The 23,084-nt window shown below is 39.0% G+C and overlaps 1 protein-coding gene across 5 annotated transcripts in view; it reads left to right on the plus strand.

Moving 5' to 3' along the window:
* Positions 1 to 23,084, plus strand: part of POLL (DNA polymerase lambda) — an 884,755-nt gene that overhangs the window by 739,657 nt on the left and 122,014 nt on the right. For all 5 annotated transcript variants that reach the window (XM_044056348.1, XM_044056347.1, XM_044056349.1 and 2 more), the window contains one exon: positions 17,333 to 17,501. In XM_044056348.1, the coding sequence (XP_043912283.1) occupies positions 17,333 to 17,501 (169 nt within the window). The remainder of the gene's footprint in view (positions 1 to 17,332; positions 17,502 to 23,084) is intronic.

Below are 23,084 nucleotides of genomic sequence, written 5' to 3' on the forward strand. Positions count from 1 at the left end.
CCCTAGAACATGGACCGAAACGCCAAAGGTGGTAAAGTATATGCACACCTCGAGACTAGTAGCCCAGCATAACGCATCTGAGATACTCCAACTACAACTAACATTGGGTAAGATGCCGATTCAGGTTGTAGCCTGCTATAGGTCCCCAACCATGTCCCAAGACTCTCACTCCACATTCCTAAGCACCCTGGGGACTATTAAGATCCAACCCAACACTCTCATACTAGGTGACTTCAACTACCCCTCCATCAGCTAAGAAAACTACTCATGCACCAATGCACTGGCCCAATACTTCCTGGAAATCATCAGTTCCATTGCCCTGGATCAATTGCCCTGGATCAGCTTATTCTTACCCCCAGTAGAGGAAACAACATCCTTGACTTGGTTAGTACTAACATGGGCAACCGTTGCTCTACACCAATAGTCAATTCCTCCCTGGTTAGATCCAACCACAAACTAATCGCCATGGAAATTCACATTTCACCCACACCCCCTGCAAAGGTATCCACCATGAAAAACTTCTCCAGAGCTGACTTTAGACACCTAAAAACAGAGGTGGCTAACTTCATGGCACCAATGCCAATGGAAAATAGATGCATAACTGCCTAATCATACACCAATGCATTGGTCATACCCAACAGATCCAAGAGGTTCTCCTCCAAAAAAAGGAAGCCAGTCTGGTGGTCCCCTGCCATTAATAAAAGTCTACAATAAAAGGAAGAAACTGTTGCAGAAAAACATGGAAGTCCCAAGACTTGAAAAAATTCCCTTATTAGCCTCAACAAATAGTTGACATCCCTCATCAAAACCTCCAAAGCCAGCTATGAAGGCAGAATTGCGGCAGTCACTAAAAGCAACCACAAAGCCACCTGTAGTTACATCAAGAATCTCCATGGCAATACCCAGATTTGCTCTGAGTTACTGCACAATGGTACCTCCTATACCAAGCCAACAGATATTTCCAACATACTGGCCGACAGATTCAGTGCCAGCTTTACCCCTCTCCCCCCCCAAAGGACCAGTCTCAATACCAGAAGAATGCCAGGCACATAACATTACTGCAGCACAGGCTAAAGCTGCATTGTCTAAGGCCAAGAATACAGCTTCCATGGGACTCGACAATATCCCTGACTGTGTTCTACATGAATTAACAAAGTGAACTGGCACCACATCTGTGTGCTCTGTTCACTCATAGTCTCACCTCAGGCTTTGTCCCTACCGAAAGGAAGAGCGACTACAGACCCTGGAAATTATTAGCCTGACGAGTCTGACATGTAAAGCTATAGAGTGCATCATCATGGACCTAATTAACAAGGATATAGGGAATCTCCGAACTCTAGATCCCACGCAATTTGATTTTGTGAAAGATAGATCATGCCTGCTCAACTTGGTTGACTTCTTTGAGTCAGTCACCAGAGCAGTGGATGAAGGTAAGGCAGTTCATATAGCCTACCTCGATCTGGCCAATGCCTTAGATACCATTTCTCACTCAGGAATTATTGATAAACTCATCAAACTAGGCATCAACCCTTGTATCATTAGGTGGGTTGCAAATTGGCTCTCAAATAGAACCCACAGTGTGAAAGTGGACTCCAAGTCAGACTGCTGACCAGTCACGCATGGAGTCCCACAGGGATCGGTTCTGGGTCCTCTCCTGTTTGGCATCTACTTCCCAGAAGTCCAGGCCAACATGGAGGGATTCTGGCTGACCGTATTCGCAGACAACTGCAAGCTGGGAGCCATTAACTCCCCAAGTGATGCAGAAATCCTACAGAAAGGCCTCACTTAGACCAATGACTGGTGTCGAAACCATGGCCTTAAGCTTAATGCCAAAAAATGCGTCATCATCCTCTTTGGGAAAAACTCACTTCCCATCGATGGGAGCCCATTGAACACTGAAGACGTTATAAGAAATTTGGGGGGACAGGTTGACAGCAACTTCTCCTTCGACCACCACATTGCCACTGTGGTCAGAAAGTCCTTCTCTGTGACACATCTCATTACTAAGGGTTTTGCGTCCAGGAAGAAAGAGGTCATCATTTCTCTCTACTCTTCCCTCATTAGACCAGTCATAGAGTATAATGCCCCATTTGGCGTGTACCTTACTAGACACTTGCAACAGCTGGAGAGAACAGAAAAGTACCTCACGAAGAGGATCCTAGGCCTTAAACGCATGTCCTATAAGGACAGACTCAAAAAAACTCCAGCTATTCTCTGTCTCATATTGTCTACTAAGAGGCAATCTCTGTTTGACTTACAAAGCCATGTCTGACCCAGCTCTGTTAGAAGGGCTACACCCAAAGAAATCCTAATCCCTCCACACCACACACTCCAGTGACCTCAACCTCATTACTACAATCAACAGAACATGTTGGAGGGACAGATTCATAACCCAGAGACTATCCATGCTCTGGAATAGACTTCCCATACATGTCAAGCAGAGCACCTCACTAGCCCTCTTCAAGCAAAATCTTGATGAGTAGATAGAAAATAGAAAGTTCACCCCGGGGATCACTCCAGTGGCTCTACTTGATAGAGTCACTGGGAACTAATGACGGGTGGCACAATGCTAGGGCACTTCTATGGACTAGGCTTGTAAAGGCCCCAGTGCCATTAGCCTAGTACACACCTATGAACCTATGAACATGTTAACTTTCCTTTGGGTAATTACAGCCATAACTCATTGCCACTCAAAATTTCCTTTGTTACTAAACATTATAATTTCAGTAATACAGACTTCACTGGTTTGTCGTTGTATTAATAGGGTCTCCCGGTTCACTAATTTATCAGTCCAGTAGGATTGTGGTTATGCAAATATTAGAGGACATTCTACAACACTTTATGAAGAAGACTTTTCATTCTTGCTATAAGAGAAGATACCACTGTATGTAAATTGCACAAGAAAATTAAATGGATTTATAAAAGTAAAAAAAACAACCTTTTTTCTACAAAGAAGAAGATACATTGATTAAACAAGAACATTTTTGCATTGCTAAAACATAAAAAACTTACCTTTGAAGTTAAAATATCCTCCTGTATCTCAAACATTTTTAAATATGTTAATCATAGTTCAGAGAGACCTAAAACATCTACATTATCTAAGGCTAAGCTACTTACCAGTCCTAAAGAGATGGCTGATGAATTTAATCTGTACTGTTCAGATACTGTGTCTGTTGGACTGTGATAGCTTACTCACACAAACCAAATTGTTACTTACTCATAACTGTCATTGTCCACTTATTTCCAAGGGCTTAAAATTTAAAGGCTTCGAAAAAAAGGAACTAAAGCATTTGTGGGACCAGATCACAGACCTGCAGTGTTAATTAAAAGTATAAGGGAGATAATTAAACCTATTCACCACCAAATATTTAATTTAATGTTAAGAGAATATGTTGTTCCACCCTTATAGAAACAATCTGTTATCAAACCAGTATATAAAAAGGTTGACTAACCAACAATTTCAAACTACAGCCCTGACCGTATTTCTTCAGTTGTATGCAAGTGGAATGAAAAATGTATACTTCAGCGAATGTCGAATCCTTTTATAAAACTATGATGGTTTGACTGATTTATATCAACACTGATTTTTTTCAGGGCAGATTGACTTTAACAAAGTTAAGTCAAATTCACTACCAAGTCACCTTGGCCATTCACCAAGGTTTATTTGATGTAGTGTTATTTTCTTAGACTTTGCTAGAGCTTTTGACTCACTTTCTCACAGGTCTATCAATGACATACTATAACTATATAATTTTAACTACTGTCTAGTCAATTGGTTAAACGACTAGCTTACTTGCAGAATACAGTGATTCTCAGTACTAGGCTTCTTTTCTGATTTCTTACCAGTAAAATCAGGAGTTCCTCGAGGCTCAGTCATCAAACCATAACTTTTCAAGCTAACTACTTTAATATATACCCTACAGATAGACACTGCTGGATTTCAAAATATACAGACAACTACAAAATATTTTTTAAGTAACATTGTAGAAGAGTTCTTAACAATTAATGTTTCTAATCGAGTTTTGTAACTGGCCAGAAGGATAGGCTTAATTTAGCCCTACCAACGCCAAATGTGTTTTGGTTCAGTTAGTGTGACACACAACTTATTACTTGATGGAGAAGCCCTTCTTGAAATGTGTGCAAAAAGACCTGGGTATTCTGTTTACTCCAAACTTGTACTTTAACAGTCATGTTAATTCTGTTTGAAGAACAAAGGTCTTAAATTCATGGGATTAATTTTGATATAAATCTTACTCAGAGACCAAAATACTCTATTACTTTTGTATAAGTCATATATATGCCCCATTTTAAAATATAACAATAGATCTGATGTTGTCCTTTTCATTTTTCCTGAAAGTATGGGTTATGGGTTATGGATCCAGTTCTACCCATAATGCCCTGGTCTACCCCCCAGTACCTCAGATCTCGTTTGCTGCCATCTCGCACGGATGTGGATCCTTTTTTAAAGAAAATACACTTATAATCAGGCCTTTTCAGGTTGATTATAAGTGTATTTTCTTTAAAAAAATCTCTACCTTTTTTCTTTAAATTAGATAATTCCTCCCTCTTAGTTTTCAAGTTTTTTTTCCGTTAGATCCCACCAACCCCACAGGGACAGCAAGTACCATCTAGCATCCAGACAGTTCCTTGGAAGAGCTACTCCTCTCTTCAAACTCCTCCCCAGAGAATCCCGCTGAAGAGGTTCACCGAAAGAGAATATGTAAAAGCAGGCACATAGATTCCCCCTTGGAATCTCCTACCAAAGATACTGATTTCAATGAAGGGGGAAGGGTCTCAGAGATCACCACCTGATGGCGTCTGATTTGGAGACACTTTGGAGATCCTTAAGCATAAAAGTGGTTGGCCATCAGATAATCCTTCCCCTGAGGAGTTAGTATTTCTGGAGGCTTTTGGTGCTGGCCCATCTACATCTTGGGTGACTCCTCCAGCTGATGAGTTTATCAACCTAGGCTCTCACTGGGCATGGAAGAAACTGAATTCTGTTGAACCTATTTTATGCCTTCCAGACAAAATTTTAGCTCCTCCAAAAGATAAGCCCCATTGGAACAAAGGAGTCCCTGTTGATGCAGTGGTTGTGGTGGCAGCTGCCATTGAGGAGCTAGCGGAACAGAACTCCTCTGTCCAGCTGACTAACAGAGTCCAGGGCATTGGACATGTCTGGAAATAGCTTGTTTACTTCAGCAACCTTTGTCTTGAGGTCTTTGAACTATTTGGTGCTCTTTATGAGACTGCAGAGGGATTTGATCAAGGAACTCTCAAAATCTCTCAACTTCATGTCTGCAGATGATTACAAAACATCATCTTCACAGCTGGCCACTCTTATCTATTTCCAGTGTGTCCATGAGGTTGATTTCTCATGCAGCAGAAGACACCTCACAAGCTGCTGGTTTAAGCATTGTTATTAGGAAACATGCCTGTATGCCGTTATGTGATTTTGTGGAGGCTTTCAAGTCGTCTTTCATCAATGCTGTCTTTGATGCAAAATCTTTGTTTGGCCCTTCTGTGAAAGAAATGCTTTCATACAGTGAACAGGAAGGAAAGACTCTGTCTGCCATAGGGATTTGCTTTTTTACCCCTCAACGATCCCTTTCAAGGAGACAAGAAAATGTGGTTCCATAAATCCCAAGGATCTTTCTAGGATTCACATGGAGAAAACTCCGTCAGAGGAAGAGGAGGGAGTTCAAATGGAAGACACCATCCTCACAGTAGAGGAGACCAGCAAAGTCATGGTTTCCAAGGTTTCTTTCTGGATAGACCCTTTCAATGCTCCCGAAGTAATTCCGGACTGCTCTCCTCTTGAGGCAGTTGGGGAAAGCTTGTCCTTGCACCCTTGCTGTAATGAAAGAATATTGGGTGCTAAAAATAATATTCAGAAGTTACTTTATACCATTTTCCCAAATGCCACTTCCAAAAGAAGAAAGTTTCCCAGTGTTCCACCCAGTCAGAGAGAAGCTGCAACTCAAGTAATTCAGAAGCTGCTGGACAAGAGTCATCCAGAAAGTCCAGATTTGGAACTTATTCAATGTTCTCTTTAGTGCCAAAGAAGACGGGGACCTGAGACCAGTTCTGGATCTCAGCAACCTGAATCAGTTTGTGAGGAAATCAAAGATTTGAATGGTCACGGTTCAGTCCATTCTACCTCTTTTGCACAAGGATGATTGGATGTGCTCAGTCAATCTTCAGGATGCGTAGTATCACATCAAAATAAACAGACACTCCCGAAAAACTTGCAGTTTCAGATGGGAGCCAGTCACTGTCATTTCAGAGCCCTGCCATTTCGACCCACCACAGCCCCCAGGGTGTTTACCAGGTGCATGGCTGTGATAGCAGCTCACCTGAAACCGCAAGGATTGTGAGTGTTCCATACGTAGATGACTGGCTTATCACCACCCCCAATCATGGATCTCATAGAACAGTCCAGGGATTATTTGCTCCAAATTTGCCAATAATTAGGCATTACAGTCAATATTTCCAAATCCAAGCTGCTACCAGTACAGAGCTCGGAGTTCATTGGTGCTCATCTAAACACAATAAATCAGATAGTTTTTTTACCTCCTCATCATGTGTGCACAATCAGGTCTCAATTTCATGAAATTCTTTCTCATCCTGCTCCTCCTGCCTGACTTATACTTCAGGCTCTAAGTTCAATGCCAGCATCTATAGTATTGGTTTCATTAGCACATTATTATATGTGTGTTCTTCAGTGGACTCTAGCTTTTCATTGGTCTGTTCTTTGACTGTCCCTGTCCTTCCCAGTTAGACTTATTCTGGTATGCAAAAATCATATTCGCTGGTGGATCCAGTCAGACAACATTTACTTAGGTCGCCCCTTTGTTCTGTCTCCCCCAGTAGCCATTGTAACCACGAACACCTCCCACTGTCCAAAACCATGTGGTTCCCCTAAGAGACCAATTTGCATATCAATGCCCTGGAGATGGGAGCATTCCTACTAGTGTTGCAGGCATTTCAAGATGCTCTTCCATTAAGGGACCATTGGGATCCAAAATGACAACATATCTGTAGTCTGGTTCATCAACAAACAAGGGAGAACTCTAGCTTACCCCTTCTACAGAGAAGCTATGAGAGTGTGTCAATGGGCGATCTCCTCCAACCGCTTTCTAACTAACCGCGTGGTTTCTTCAGTTCCATTAATATCTAGACAGTCCAGGCTTTCTTCCCCAGATCATGATATACTTTTGTCCTCACAGAAAGAGTCCACTAAGAGAATTTACAGGAGTAAATAGAAAATAATTTCAATTTGGGCCCCGAAAAATTACATTGATCTATTTCTTCTGTACTGAAGTTTGTACATTATCTTTTGAAGGAAGGTGCTAGTTTTTCCACAATCAAAGTACAGTTGGCAACCATATCAAATTTTTACTCAGGAGATGATGCTTCCTGCTTGGCTGTTTCTAAATTATGTAAGGCTTTTCTGAAGGGCACCTTTCTGCTAGACTCCCAGTGAAAGATCTCTCCCCTCCCTGGCATTTAATAACCCTTTGAACCTTCATCAAAAACTGACTTTAAATTCCTATCTTGGAAAACAACATTTTTAGTTGCTGTTACTTCTTCTAAAATGATTTCCGAACTCCAGACTTTCATTGAAAGCTCCTTACATTGTGTTTCATAAAGACGGGGTTATCTTAGAAACCAAGCCTTCTTTCCTACTAAAAGTGGCTTCTGACTTAAATATAAATCAAATCATTCATTTACCAGTCTTATTTCCAAAATTTTCGACAAGGGAGAGTACATGTTACATTTTTCAGATGTGCATAGACAACTGTTTCTCCTTACATAGAACAAAAGATTTCAGAAAAGTGGACCAGCTATTGGTATATTTTTCACCTAGTTGACTGGGTTCTCCAATTTCTAATGTTATATTAGCCGAATGGATAACTAATTACATTTCCTGGATGTTTGCTCAGCAAGACCTCTCCCTATCAAAACCACCTAAGGCCCATTCATCTAGTTCCATGGCCACATGATCTGCCTTCTGGTCTAGAACGTCCATTGATTGTATTTGTGCAGTGTAATGCTCATACCTTTATTACTCATTACAAATTAGACATAATTTCCTGAAGCAGAGCTGCTTTTGGTCCAGCAGTTCTCCAGAATATCCTTCCATGAGGGGCACCCAAGATTTGTGTAGCTGGGGACTAGGCATCTGTGTTGTTCATTTTAATTCTTCCTCAATTCCCTTCCTCCTTCCCCCTTCCTGTCATCTTCTAGAGTGATCTGATGGGCCTTTGAACCTTTAGTTCCAGGTTTAAGCCCTGGTTTAATTTCTCTTCTTTTCTACTGTTAAGGTAGCAAACTTGATCTGAGGTATTGGGGATAGAGTAGGACATTATGGGTAGAGGGGAGAGCTCAACAGTTGGATCTGAAGTCTCTAGAATGTGGCTGAGTTGGATCTGCAACCCATATGTGGAGGAACATTGAAAATGGAAAACACAAATGCCTAGTTATGTTGAGCTGGACACATAACTTTATTTTTTTGCATGCACTCTTGGGCAAGCTCAGATAACTTGGAATCAGTACAGACTAAATAATACTAAAAAAAAAAATCCCATCTGTAAGAAACCTAAGCTATAGTGAAAAGTCTAAGGAATTGAAATTATTTTTTTCCCAGTACCATTACATGAGGGGTAAAGCAATAGTTATGTTTAACATTTATAGTGATGAGTTCCATCAGTCTAATTTCAACATTTCCTTATCTATTAAATTTAAGATCACACAGACATAGTAACATCAACTTCAAGGTACCATACTGTAATAAGAACACGCACAGCAAATACTTAACAGTTGTGGTTTCCAGGATTTTGAATAAATTTGTCAATATTAGACTTTACCTCCTATTTCCTTTTTCAAGAACAAACTTAATATTTGAATGGGGAATGACATATACAAGATCACCTTTAATGAGTCAGTATTCCCTGGCAACTTTTGGGCTTGAACACTGCTAAAAGAAACTATGAGAAATCCACTTGCTGTTATCCTTTGCCTGTAATGCAGTTATATTTACAGACATTTTTAGGTGGAACACCAAAAATCCCACAACAAAATAATATGTTAAGTGCTTTCATTCCAAAATTAAGAACTTCTTCAGGGTAGCCTAAGCTATTTGGGTTGTACCCAAGTGACTAGCCAACTTTCAAAGCTTAAGGGCACCTTCCTTGCACTGTGTGGAATTTGAGTGGAGCTCCGGTGGAAAAACAGAGTGCCAAATAAGTCAAAACTTGTTTGCTATTAAAGTGTGCTCCTTCAATGAGCCCTGTGGAACTGTTGGTAGGCTAACTATCCTTCAAGGCTAGGCAAGTAAGTTTCCTGCTGGGGAAAACCTTCCACTAAAATTTACTTTTTTCTAAAGAAAACTCGTTTTTTCCTCTCTGAAATACATTTGCTATAAAACAGCATGCTTTTGGGACTGTCATTACATTTCTAAGGGAGTTAGTGCGCTCCTTTGAGGAGCCCTATGAACTCTGTCTAGGCTATTGATCCTTCAAGGATGAATAAGTAAATTCCATGTTGGGGAAAACCTTCCACTGAAATTTATTTTTCCAGAGGAAAACATATTTTTTCCTGACTGCTGGGTGGCTCCGCTTTGGATGCCTTTGGTTCCTCAGACAACTCATCTTTTACCTCAGTCCACAGATACCCACATGCTCTATGGCTGTAGGGAGCAGCAAAACCACTCAGTTTGGTCTCATGGAAAGGGGCAGGCAAAGTTTCTAAACTCAGCCTGGATACTGAACCTGAATCTGGGATGACTACGTCTACTAAGAGCCTGTCATTTCCCAGGAAGTTTCTCAGGGAAAGTGACACGGTGAGAAAAATCTTGCCTTCTCTTGTTTCTATTTCTGTAGGCAGGTAAGATTTGTTGGGATTTACTAAGGAGCTCATTGTTTTGCTTTTGTCTTGCCTACTTCTTTAGGAAAGATTTCTGACTCTTTTTGGACAGAAGTGCATTTGTTGGGATTTACTAAGGAGCTCATTGTTTTGCTTTTGTCTTGCCTACTTCTTTAGGAAAGATTTCTGACTCTTTTTGGACAGAAGTGCAGGGATTGCAAAGGGATGATTGCACTGCAGGAATTTGTTCTCACTCTGAACACTCTTGAGTCTGGTAAAAGTGTGGCTTCAGATTTCCTTCTTAAATATTTATCTTTTTCTGAGACTTTGTCTAAGATGAAAGAGGTTTTTAGTGGGAGCAGAATGAAATTCCTATTACATAGAAAATGCATTGTGATTTGTTACAGTTGGATATGTGTAACGCTGCAACTGTTCTTCCTAGACTCATGCTTTCACCACTTTAAGAGACTTAAATGGCTCATTGTAACACAAAGTTTAGCCTGTTAGTTACTCGTTTATTCAGAACATTTAAAAAAGGTTATTGCCCTCCTGTATAAAGAAAATTTCCTTTCAGAGAGCAACTATATACCCTGAGAAACAGGAAGACATCATCACACTTTGCCATCCAGTATTTAGAACAACTGTTGTAGAATGTGCCTTTTCCAGATGCAGCCCAGCATTTTGGAACACACTTTCCTCTGAAGCAAAAAGATAGGATTTTTTTCCAAAGGTTCAAGACAGCCTTATGCAATTCCCTCCATAATGGGGCAACATCTTATTGCTTTGAGGACAGTGGTTAACATTATTGCAACTCTGGAAACTTAGAATCATTGAATCTGACTTTGTATATACTGTATATTCATCTCTGAAAGGTGTGACCATCAGCAATTTCAATCAGTGTGCATCTATCTTTATAAACCCTCAGTTTGTTTTTATCTACACAGTGTCTAAACTGTATGTAAATTAATGTCATAACTATGCTTGTTCACTTATTTTACTTGCTTAACCGGTAACAGATTTTGTTTTGACCACTTTCTGTGCAAGCTTCTTGTTTTATATTTCAGTTTTTGCCTTTGTGCTTGGGTCATGACTGAAAGGGGTATTTGAACGAGCCCACTTACCTCGTTACCAAACAGAAAATAAAATAAATAAATAATAAAATAGTAAAATTTCTACCTCCAACATTCAAAAGTGATCGGAAAGGATTCACAACTCTTTTTCCTTCAACCCCTCCAGAGTGGGGGCATAATGAGTCTAAAATAAATCTGTCCAGATGGTTATCAGAATGTATCACTTTCACTTAGTCTAAGAAAAAAGTCCTTACTAATGAAGCCTAAGGCTCACTCAGACAGGTCATTTTCAGTATCCACTGCCTTTTTCAAATATTCTTCAGTAGATGACATTTGTGCAGAAACATTTTGTTGTGCACTGCATACCCATTACAAACTGGACATTATCTTCAGATCTAAAGCCTCCTATGGAGCTACCATTTTCAAGGGGATCATGTCATGTTTCTTCTCAGGAAACTAGGTAGATTGGGAATCTGTCCCATCCATTGAATTGGACAGATGGATGATCATAGGATTGTAGGAGGTTACTAGGCTAATGACCCTAGGGCCCTTACAAGCCAAGCCAAGTTTTACCCTTATTTCCACGATCAGCACCTAGTGCCCTTGTCCAAGAGGGGCATGGGTTGAACCGCCAGGGTGAATTTACAGTTACCCATCCAGTCGTCCAAATTGTGTTTGAAGAGGGCAAATGAGGTGCTCTGCTTGACATGAAGTAGGAGTCTGTTCCAAAGGTGTGGTAACCTCTGGGAGACAAATCTATCCCTCTAGCAGATTCTGTTAATGTCACATACCAGGTTAATGCCTTTAGAGGGAGTAACCCTTGTACTATTTGACTTGCGGATATGTAGCATTTCCAATAATGCAGGGTCGAAGATTGCCTTGTATGCAAGGCAGAGATCGCCCTGAGTAGTCTGTATGAAACAGAATAAATTGACAGTGATTTCAGATGATCTTTATAGGACAGATGCTAAAAACCTTGAATTTTCTTTGTGAGGAGCCTCCTCAGGTCTTTGCTGAAAAAGGGCACTTTGTTGCTTAGTCACATTATCCAAGTTTACAAATGGAAATTTTGTATAAAAACACTGCATATCTCCCTATTCCCTACATCCTGTCAACTTTCTCTAACTCTGAAATCCTACTAACCATGAAAAACTAAATACTTACAAGACAATCACAGTCGGGTATATACACAATCCCAGGGAACAATGCTAAAACACTAGGGAAGATATTCTTCTCTTGGCCTCCTCATGAAACCATAATATTGAGTGATAATACAGATTGGCAAACCATACAATGTGAAAATCAGGCCAATAATAAACACCTGCTTAAGTTCATTCCCAACTTATAGTCACATCAACTAGTTGTAACAAAGCCACAGACAGGCAGTCTACCCTCAGATGGATCCTAACATCCTCTTCAAATAAAATATCATCCCATGGAATTCTGTCAGACATCCTGAGTGATCACTTGCCAGTCTTCTCCATTAGGTACCAAAGCAACAGCCAAAAAGCACATTGTTATAGCCTAGTAAGAAAACTTATTACTTTTCAAGATGATACTTTTGTTAATACACTATACCTCCTTAACTGGTAGATACTAAAGACCTCTCCATAGATGATGTCCCTGAGTTCAGTAAAATCTTCTTAGGTGTTCTAAACACACTAACCCTCCAACACACACACACACACACACACACACACACACACACACACACTGTAAAGTGTCAAAGCCAAACCTGCCTCATGGTTGTCCTTAGAAACTAAAGAACTTATGAAACAAAGAGACAATCATGGAAGGTTTGTGCAAAAAATAGAGCATTTCCTACTTTACTAGCATATGGACAGCTAAGGAACCTAATAATACAATGTATTGGCTAAGGTAAGAAAACCTATTACTCCACCAATTAGAACATACACACTAATAATCCAAACCTGCTCTGGGCCTCAGTCAGTAAACTGTTAATTACAGGACAAGCTACACAGTCAGCACCAAACATACAGAATAAAAATTATATCATACCAACAAATTCAATTCCCACTTTATATAGACAGTAGAGTCATTAGCCGATCATGTGACTATATTAAGCTCTTGATATCCTTACTTAGTCAAATAACCTCCTTCAACATTTCTTTTTCCAGCCAATTTCCACAGGTACCATCAAAAATACCTCAAAAACTAAAACCTGCTACAACTAATCCTGATAGTCTAACTTGTGAATATCTTAAAGTAGCAGCTGAGGCTGTTGTATATCCAGTTTCAATTCTGATAAACTGATCCATATCTGAAAAGATACCCCTCACTGTGGAAAAAAAAAATCATTCATTCTGTTGCACAAGGGTGGAATCAACACAGATCTTTCAGATTATAGGCCAATTGCCATTTTATAGCCCTTTTGAAAAATATTAGAATAATGTATTCATGTGCAGCATGTCATCTGTCTAATAGATAACCAGCTGTTGTCTTCAACCCAGCATGGCTTGCGTCCTTATCACTGTACACTACTGCTTTATTGAATTTTGTTAATACTGTCAACACTCATAGAAGTGCTGGAAGCCTGGTCTCCACCATCTTCCTAGAATTATCAAAATTATTTTGATACTGTTTCCCATCAGATATTCTTACATAAATTCTCATCCTTAGGGCTCACTAACTCTTCATTGCAATGATTCCATAGCTATCTCTCAAACAGAGCACAAGCACTGAAGTAGAAAAATAATTTCTCCACATTTTTGCCAGTAACTATTGGTATCTCACCAGGATCTGTACAAGGCCACGTACGTTTCAGCATACTCATCAGTGACCTCTGCACTGTTATAAAAATGCGATCCTAGTTAAGCACACTGATGACATGACCCTAATCTACTCTGCCAAATCTCTTTAAACACAAATACCTTGTACAACAATCCTTCTTATGTGAATTTCTTCACCATGTTTCAAATTATTACTAAACCCTAAAAACATGAATTATGCTCTTTACCCCCAAAACACATCTCTACCAAAACAACATTATTCACTATCGTCCCTGCCAACAAAAGTGTAATAGAACAAGTAAACCACACAAAAACATTACTGGGCATCATCATAGATGTCTGTCTGAAATTCATCAACCATGTGTCATATGTGGTTAAAAAAAAATCATCAAAAACTAGGTACAGTTTACAGAGTAAAAACCTACCTCATTGACATACCCAGAAGATGTATAGCCTCTACCTTCTTACTACTATGTCTCCCCTATGCTGTCCCAATCTCACTAACCTTCAAGTCTCATGACTGTCCAAACTTGAGAAATCTTATAATAAAATAGCTGAATTTGCAATAAACTCTAACAATCAAACAAACTACTGCCTAGCCCTCGGAGAATTAAAATGTTTAGAACTACCATATCACGTAACTCTTTCTCAACTAAAATTGCCTAGCCCTTAACTTAATACGAGACCCAACAGAATACTACTGTCTAGAGAAAAATCATTAATCTTTATAACCAAATCATTTAATACTGTAGGTTGCTCTCTATGTTCAAATAGTGCAGCTAAACTATGGAGTCACATCCCACTACTACCAAAGTCCATTCAGAATGCAAACTTATTTAAAACACAAATAAAAATTCACCTATCAAATCAGTGGATGTGTTCCTTTGTATCTGCAAATGCCATTCTTATCTTCAGATTGCCATATTGTCAAATAATTTCTCTTTCAGAATTATTTGCCCTACAGCCAGTTTTTACCAGTATCTAAATAGTTTTACTATCATCTCCCAATTATATGTAGTTTTGTGACACTGCTCACCCCCTACCTCTGTACTTGTAATATAAACCTTTTAATAGCTATGTATAAAATTATCTAAGAACATGCTTTATACCTGATCTATTAACTGCAATATTAACATTGTCTGCCCTACCTAATTCCTTCTCTCTTGCCTCCGGTTTTTCTTTTTAATTTCTAAGCAGTAATCACATGATCTATAACTGTTTGACAGTCCCACAAATACATTTCTTCATATATTCAGTGTTCAACATCTCCTAATGTGCAATTAGGTTTTATACTGTAATTGTTAACTTTATTTCATATAGCTTCATAAGTCAGTATTAGAATAACTGCTGTTATGGGCATTTTTAAGCGTAGCCAGGTATCCCATTTGAAAATCAAGCCCTGTACCTTGTGTTTGTAAGGCTAATACCTTAACCATTATGCCAAACCCTAACTACAAAAATGAAAATCAAACTCTGTTACAGACACCTTAACCATTATACCAACCCCTGACCCTTGTGCTTGTGAGGCTGAGATCTAAACCATTACGCCATTCCCTTATTCAACTTTGCTAGTAATCTAACTAGCAAAGGTATTTACAATTGTTAATGTATATTACTTAATGTCTATACATGTATACTATTGAATGTATGTTTAAAGATGTTTGTAATATGTTGGAGGTTTTCAACTCAAGCAACTGCTGAAAGAAGGTTTTTGACTAAATCTAGTTGAGCAAACTCTGGAAACCAAAACAAAATAACTAAATAAACAGGTGATTATTATAATCATTAGTTGGTAACTTGATCCACTGGTTTGTAGAAGAAGGAACTGAAGAATAAGAATTACCTTTTTGGGGAAAAAGCTGCATCATGGTCTGAAAAAAATGCAATGGTATTTATTTGTCCTGTCATTGGTCTGTATTTGTTATTTTCATCCTTTTCATCTATTTTGAAAATGAAGCTTCATATTGACATTTGTAGGAGTCAAACTAATAGAAAGTGTGCAGGTCATGTATAGGGTAATTATGAGAAGATTTAAATTCAATGTGAAGTTTAGTCTTAGGCATTGTGTTGTTACAGAGTTAGTGTGTTCACAGTAAGATCAGTTTAGTTACTGAAGATAAACCAAGTTAATTTTTCCTGAATTTATTAGACTAGAAGAGTAGTTTGCTTAATTTCTCCATTGGCAAGGAGAAGGAAAGTAAAGTTTTAAATAGCCAGTGTGCTTTCTTAGGTTGAAATAGTCTGTTTATTTATTTATTATTTATCCCATTTGTTAGAGTTGCTATGTAAAGTTATGGGATGTGAAGCGAACTGTTCCCTACCTTGGGGTAGGGCTATTGCCCCCCCTGCTTTTATGGCCCTTTTTCATCTTTTCTGTTTTATAACAAGTTTAGTCAGATGGTTCCAGTATATAGAATCAGACTGATGTGAATGGTAAGAAAAAGCTTTTCATCTCTGGAAAATTTGTAGAAAACCAAAAATATGTATAAATTCAAATAACTCATACTGAATGTACTCACTGCCAAAATACAATGGAATCTTTGTTTTCCTTGAGGCTTCAGAATTATTTGCAATTGCAACACTGAAATTAGTAGTTCTTAATTATTATTAATATTTAATTTTCTAAGTATTTTTGTAAGGATTCAGTTATTTTTTGTTTTAAATTCTGCAAATCATTTAGTGTATGTATAGGTCTGCAGACAACTTAGAAAATGGATATACCTACTTTTGTCAATTAACTTTCTGATTAACAGTTACTTATGTGGCATCCTTTGAGGCTGGCAAAAATAAGCTGGTAGATTTTTTCACCACTGCCAGCTGCCTTCTTTAAGCCATTCACTACTTTATTGGGTCACTGATGTGTGGGAGGTAGTGATGAGGACATACAAAATATCTGTAGCAGTCTTACTGAAAGCATGAATGACAGTTTTGCCCTGAATGGTTGTGTGCTGTATCAAACCTGCATGAACAGTTTCCATGGCAGCAGCAGTTGGTGTGACACTGTTACTATGCAATGGGGGTCAGGTCCTAAATAATACACAGCATGTGGGGAGGGTTGCTGCTGTCAATCTTTTCTTCCTTCTCTCTATGTCTACACGGATGGTCTTTCATTATCCTTACTGCACCAACCATTATCATCAGGGCCATGAAAAACAGTGGCCTATATTGTAAGTCAATTTGGCTGTTTTAACTGTCAGATTGATGAGAGGATGATCCTATTGTTAGCTTGATTGGATTACCTTGTTTCAGTTCTCAGGTTCCTTTGGTGGTAAGAGGAATCAAGAAAGGATTAAAGGATTAGCAATGTCCATACATGTCACACCAAGAGATAAAATGGGTAGCCATTTGCTTAGCTGAAATGAGGCAGGTCACTGGAAGAATCAAAAGGAACAACTGATGATGTTTTTTTTAAATGCTGTTACATTGCAGACAAAAGGAGTCTCATCTCTTTTGTTTTAAATCCGATGAATGTATGACTTTGAAATAGTATGAAACCTAAGTCATGGAATTTAACTGCTCTCTTCTGAAATTTATAGTGGTCAGTTTTTGTACCTGAAATTTTAGAGGAAATGTAGTAAATAATCATTACTGGGCAGTTGCTAATTGTGTTGTAATATTTTTTCTTGACTTTTCTTGGCATTCAAGGTTAAAGTGATGGCTCAGTCTATAAATCCTGGCCTTGTAGTCATGGCTTGTGGCTCATACCGGCGTGGAAAATTCTCCTGTGGGGATGTGGATGTTCTAATCACACATCCAGACGGAAAATCACATAAAGGGGTTTTCAACAAAATTTTAAGTGGCCTGAAAGAGAGCGGTAGGTTTATTCAGTTTTCTGCTTTAATGTCTGTCTCCCTCATCTGATGTACTTTTTGCAACATTTTATTGTTAATATACATTGCTGTTTCAACCTCTTCATGTTTGTTTTAACTGTTAATCTCGATACTAACCCGTGCTGCACCATGCTGTTTATTAAATGGCTCAATTTTAATGGGGAAAATCATTTACATATGTGGATAATAGTAACATTCTAGTTTGACTAGAAGACTTTACACATTATGCTTTTTAATGGCATACATTATTGAGAGCTGTATAGTACCATATGGATACTGGTTAATACACTAGCAAACTGGATATGGAATTGGAGCTAGTTTGCAAGATAGCTGACTGGGAAACATTTGAATAATCTGTGCATGTATTTACCATAGGTGGGATACTGATGGAGAAAAACAAGCTATTTTCCAGGAGAAGGATTTTGGTTGAGTGCTAGGCATTCTCTCATAAGATGCACAAGCTGGAATGACTTCATAAGAATGGAAGCAAATAAAGCACTCTGTTTAATGTCGCCCTCTCCCCAGTGCTTCGCACAACTGAATGTATTTGTTTGTTTATTATCCTTCTGTCTTTGGGCTACTTGCAGAATCACTGAATGCTATACCTTATTTATTTAGTATTTATTAACTGACTGAATGAACTGATTCAGTAGGCAAGTTTACAGCCATCATTGTGGTCAGAGTTATAGGTTACATTTAGGCAAACCTTTAATTTTCTTTACTCAAGAATCCTCGACTAGTATAACTGGGGGACAAAGGGACAGAATCAGTGACAATTTTTAATGTCACTCTAATTCACTTAAAAATTAATATAAAAACAGGTCTTGCATCATTACACATTTTCTGAACAATACACAGTGTGAAATTATAATGACAGGCATCAGTGGCTGATTGTGACCCTGAACAATTTACCAGAAAATTAAAAATGTAAGGGATAGGACAAAAATATGAGGCAGAATCAGGGACAGTTGAGAGGTACACATATAAGAAGTGCACTGCAACCAGTTGTTTGCATATTAAAATGCAGTTTCAACAGTCTAAAAATACAGAAAAGTCACTTAAATGACTGATACAAAGGTGGTAGTGAATTAGCAAATAACAGTATACAACATAAATGTAGAGAGTAGCACATCAGTTTTACTTAATCCAAAATCTGTACGTCATTATGTAAACATCAGGACAAATAAAACATTGTTAATCTAAAGAAAGAATCCAAATAAAACAGAAAGGTAATCTTAAAAACACTAAATTTTTGCTGAAATAGACCTTATTTAACTTATCAGTACGTACCCTAATCAAATCAGTTAAAGTTAATCTAAAATTGTACTAGAAAATCTGAATACAAATCATTCTCGTCAGTCTGAAGAAACTGTGCCAGTCAGCTATCTACATGGGACTGTGGAGGGTACCCAAATAACCAAGGTAACTAACTGAAATATACAGTAAACTTGCTGCAAAGACAAGAATGGGCAAGAAGCAGATGTGGTAGTCAAGGCAAGATATAGCAAGACAAAAAGAGAAAGGGCAAAACAGGATAAAGTGGTAAAGTTATAGGGTGTAGACTTGTAGTAGAGTGCAAGGTGTGACGTAAAAGGTATGAAGTAATGAGTACTGAGTGATATTGTAGAGGTCATCTGGAGAAAGCAAGTGACAGAGCATGTAATGAGTTAAGCAGGTAATAGGAGCTCCTTAAAGCTTACTCATGACAATTCTTTAATTCTGTAACAATGGCCATATAATAAACCACTGCCTTGTTCTTAAAGAAACGTATCTGTAGTTCCTCTTAGCTTGTTAGTGCTTACACCTACTTTATCAGCCCCGTTTGTAGATTGTTGTGCTGTCTAGCTTTTACTTCTTAAAACATGATATAATGATTCTAACCCTCATATGTCTGTTGTGGGTTATTTACCTCGTGTATCCATTTGTTAGGCACATTAACTGGCAATCTTATTTCAAGAAGGGTCACTGTAGCAGTAAATTATATATGGGTTTGCCCAAGCTGCATTAGTTTAGCTATTGTCTCATATATGCCCTTTTACCTTTTTAATTCCAGTGTTGGTCTTGTACTGACATAGAGTGGTGTGGAGCTGTCATGTAAGTAGTATTGGTATTTACATTAGATGTTAATCATTCTCCTTGCTGCAGTAGCCTGTAGCTATGTGGATTATATCCTGCTCAAGATATAATGTCCGGCCAGTCTTCAAAAGTCTCTATCTGTCTTCCACAGATGCACCCAAACTGCTTGTCTGCAAATCCACGAGAGAAAACAGCAGCCTAGGTGCCATTTTCTTCAGTACTTTCTAGCTGCCCTTAAGATAGAGCACTGTTGGGATTCACAGGTTCAATAGTCAGCACCAGTCTTCTATTTCTGACAGATAAGTCTCGTTTTGGGGAACAGTGCCATACAGAAGTCAAAGTAAACTTTATTGTCATTTAGAACTGCACACGTGTAGCCTAAACAAAATTTCGTGCATCAGCTCAGTTCTTGAGACTACAAAGAATTATTTGTTACATATATTTTAAACAACTAATTGGGACCAGGTCTCTGAAAGAATGCTGGCAATTTGCTATTTTGATATTTTAACAGAAATGTCTTATTAAACAAGTTATTTTTCATTGCTGGGGCAAATTATATTTGGGGCAATTTTTGTGAGAAAAATGTGCTGCTTTTGTACTTTTTATGTGTAAATGGAGGGAATTAAATATTGTAAGGGACTGCAATTTTATTTTTGTGCTTATGTACACTTCATCTTAATTTACCTGCTTTTCATGTAATTCAGTGATACCTCTTGTCAAGAGGACTTCTAAACTTTGGGGGATTGAAGTCTACTGCTTGTGCATTTACTTTTGTGATATTTATGGGACTGTAATCCACAAAAAGCCGATCTATACAAAGTTACCAAATTCAAAATTGTCAGCACATACATTAGAAAGCAACCACAACAGCAGCAATAAAAAGATTTTTAATGGTTAAGTGCTTTCATCTAAACAAAAAGAACAGACTTCTTCAAAACCATGATGTTAACTGTTCTGTTACCAAGCTGTTATATAACATGACCTACTTCATCATGTGACTACTGAACAAATCATATAGAACTTTTAAAGGTATGTGAACAAGAAAAATGCATCGGATAAAAAATAAATTAGAGGAAAAATAAATACAGAGACATAATAGAACACAAAGTAACATATTCATATATAAAATCATTAAATTGAAACAGTGAGGTGAAAATGTAAAAAAAATATGTTTAAAACTGTTTTCAAACATCATTGATATCCAGAGGGCAAATGTCATCTAGTTTCAGCTGCCATAAAATTTCCTTACTCTTAGATTTGAGGTTATTCTTTACAAAACAATAAAATTAAATCTTTTGATACCAGTGCAGTCAACAGAGTGTTTGTACAAGGCATGCTTAACATATACTGTCTGATGTTGTCAGTCTTCATTCTTTCTTGACTGATTGGTTTGGTTCCGACCTCTCGGAACCAACTCGGCTGTTATACATAGTTCACACTGGACAAAAACTCTCGAGGTAAGGCTCTACCCACAGTGCCTCTCTTCCCATTACCTCAGATCTCGTTTGCCAGCTGATTCTCTCAATTATCTGCTTTAAAAAATTGTATTTGTCATTATCGTTATTTTGGATAATATTGGTTTAAGACTCTACTTATTGGATCGTCTCACTAACTAGTTTTTCCCATGAGTTCATAGGTTCATAGGTTCATAGGTTCATACTAGGCTATCTGCCCGAGGGCATTTACAAGCCTAGCCCATCGTTTTGTGGCTTACGCCACCCCTTTAGTATGGGTAACTATACCCATTATTTTGCTGTGCCTCTGTCGAGCAGTGACACTGAGGTAATCCCTGGGGTATATCTGCGATCTCCCATCCATTGGTCAAGATTTCTCTTGAACAAGGCCAGCGAGGTGCTCTGCCTCACATGTACCGGGATTTTGTTCCACAGCATAGGGAGTCTTTGGGTGATGAATCTATCCCTCCAGCACGTCCTATTAATAGCCGTGTCGAGGTTTAAGTCTCCCGCCCTTGTGGCTCTGATGGATCTAGATTTTTGAGGTGAAGCATATTCATCAAATCTGGGTTTGACATGGCCTTGTATGTTAGGCAAAGGTCACCTCTGAGCAAGCGGTGGCGACTGAATAGAGCTGGAGTTCTTTCAGTCGGGCAGCATAGGACAGATTTTTGAGACCCTTTATCCTTTTGGTGAGGAACTTTTGTGGCCTCTCCAGCTGCTGCAAGTGTCGGGTCAGATACATTCCGAATGGGGCATTGTACTCAATCATTGGTCTGATGAGTGATGAGTAAAGGGAGACTATGACCTCCCTTGATCTAGATGAGAATCCCTTCATGATAAGGTGGGCAATGTAGAAGGTCTTCCTAACTACTTTAGCTACATGGGTGTCGAATGACAGACTACTATCAACCTGGGTCCCCAGGTCCCTGATAACTTCTTCTGTGGTCAGTGGATTGCCACCTATTTGGTAGCTAGGGGTAACCTTGTTTTTCCCGAAGGGTATGACTATGCATTTTTTGGCATTTAACTTTAGTCCGTGGCTCTGGCACCAGTTATCCGTTTCTGTGAGACCCTTCTGAAGGATATCTGTGTCAGATGTGTTTTCTACTATGGCCCAGTTTGCAGTCATCTGCAAACTTTGTCAGCCATAACCCTCCTGTGTTTGCTTGTACTTGGAAAAGTAGATGCCAAACAAGAGTGGGCCCAGGACTGAGCCCTGTGGGACACCACTTGTGACAGGCTTTGAGTCTGACATGGCGCCAGCAACTCTGACCCTGTGGGTTCTGTCACTCAGCCAGTTTGCAACCCATCTTGTGATGTATGGGTTAACATTTAAGCTGATGAGTGTTTCAATGATACCCGAGTGGGGTATTGTATCGAAGCCCTTAGCCAGATCGAGGTAGGCTGTATGGACTGCCTTTCCCTCATCAATGGCTTTGGTGACTGTTTGAAAAAGTCAACCAAGTTTAAAAGGCATGATCTGCCTTTGACAAAGCCAAACTGGGTTGGATCCAAAGTCTGCAAATTCCCTATGTCTTTATTTATGAGGTCCATTATGATCCTCTCCATGGCTTTGCAGATAAGGCTTGTCAAGCTAATGGGCGGTAATTTCCAGGGTCGGTGGAGGCACCGCCTTTGTGCAGTGGGACCACAGTTGCAGTCGCCACTCCTGGAATGTATCCCGAGGTAAGACTTTGATTAAACAGCTGTCCTAGCTGTGGGTTTAATTCCTCATTGAGTTTGTGGAGCACACAGCCGGGGACACCATCAGGTCCCATGGATGCTGTGTTTTTGCTTTGGAGAGAGCAGTTCTCACTTGGGCGCTGGAGATGTTTGGGGGCTGCAATCATTTGGTATAGATATCTCTCCTTTTGGGGAGGGAGGAGAAGTTTGCACTGAACCTGTCAGCCAGTATGTTGGCAATGTCTGTAGGATCAGTAATCTTCACATCATTTTGAACTAGTTCTGAGCATATATGGGAGTTTCCTCCCAGGTTTCTAACATAGCTAAAGAAGGCCTTATGATTGTCTTTTG

This window comes from Protopterus annectens, chromosome 14.part0, assembly GCF_019279795.1.
Source record: "Protopterus annectens isolate FY-2018-M chromosome 14.part0, PAN1.0, whole genome shotgun sequence".
Lineage (NCBI taxonomy): Eukaryota > Metazoa > Chordata > Ceratodontiformes > Protopteridae > Protopterus > Protopterus annectens.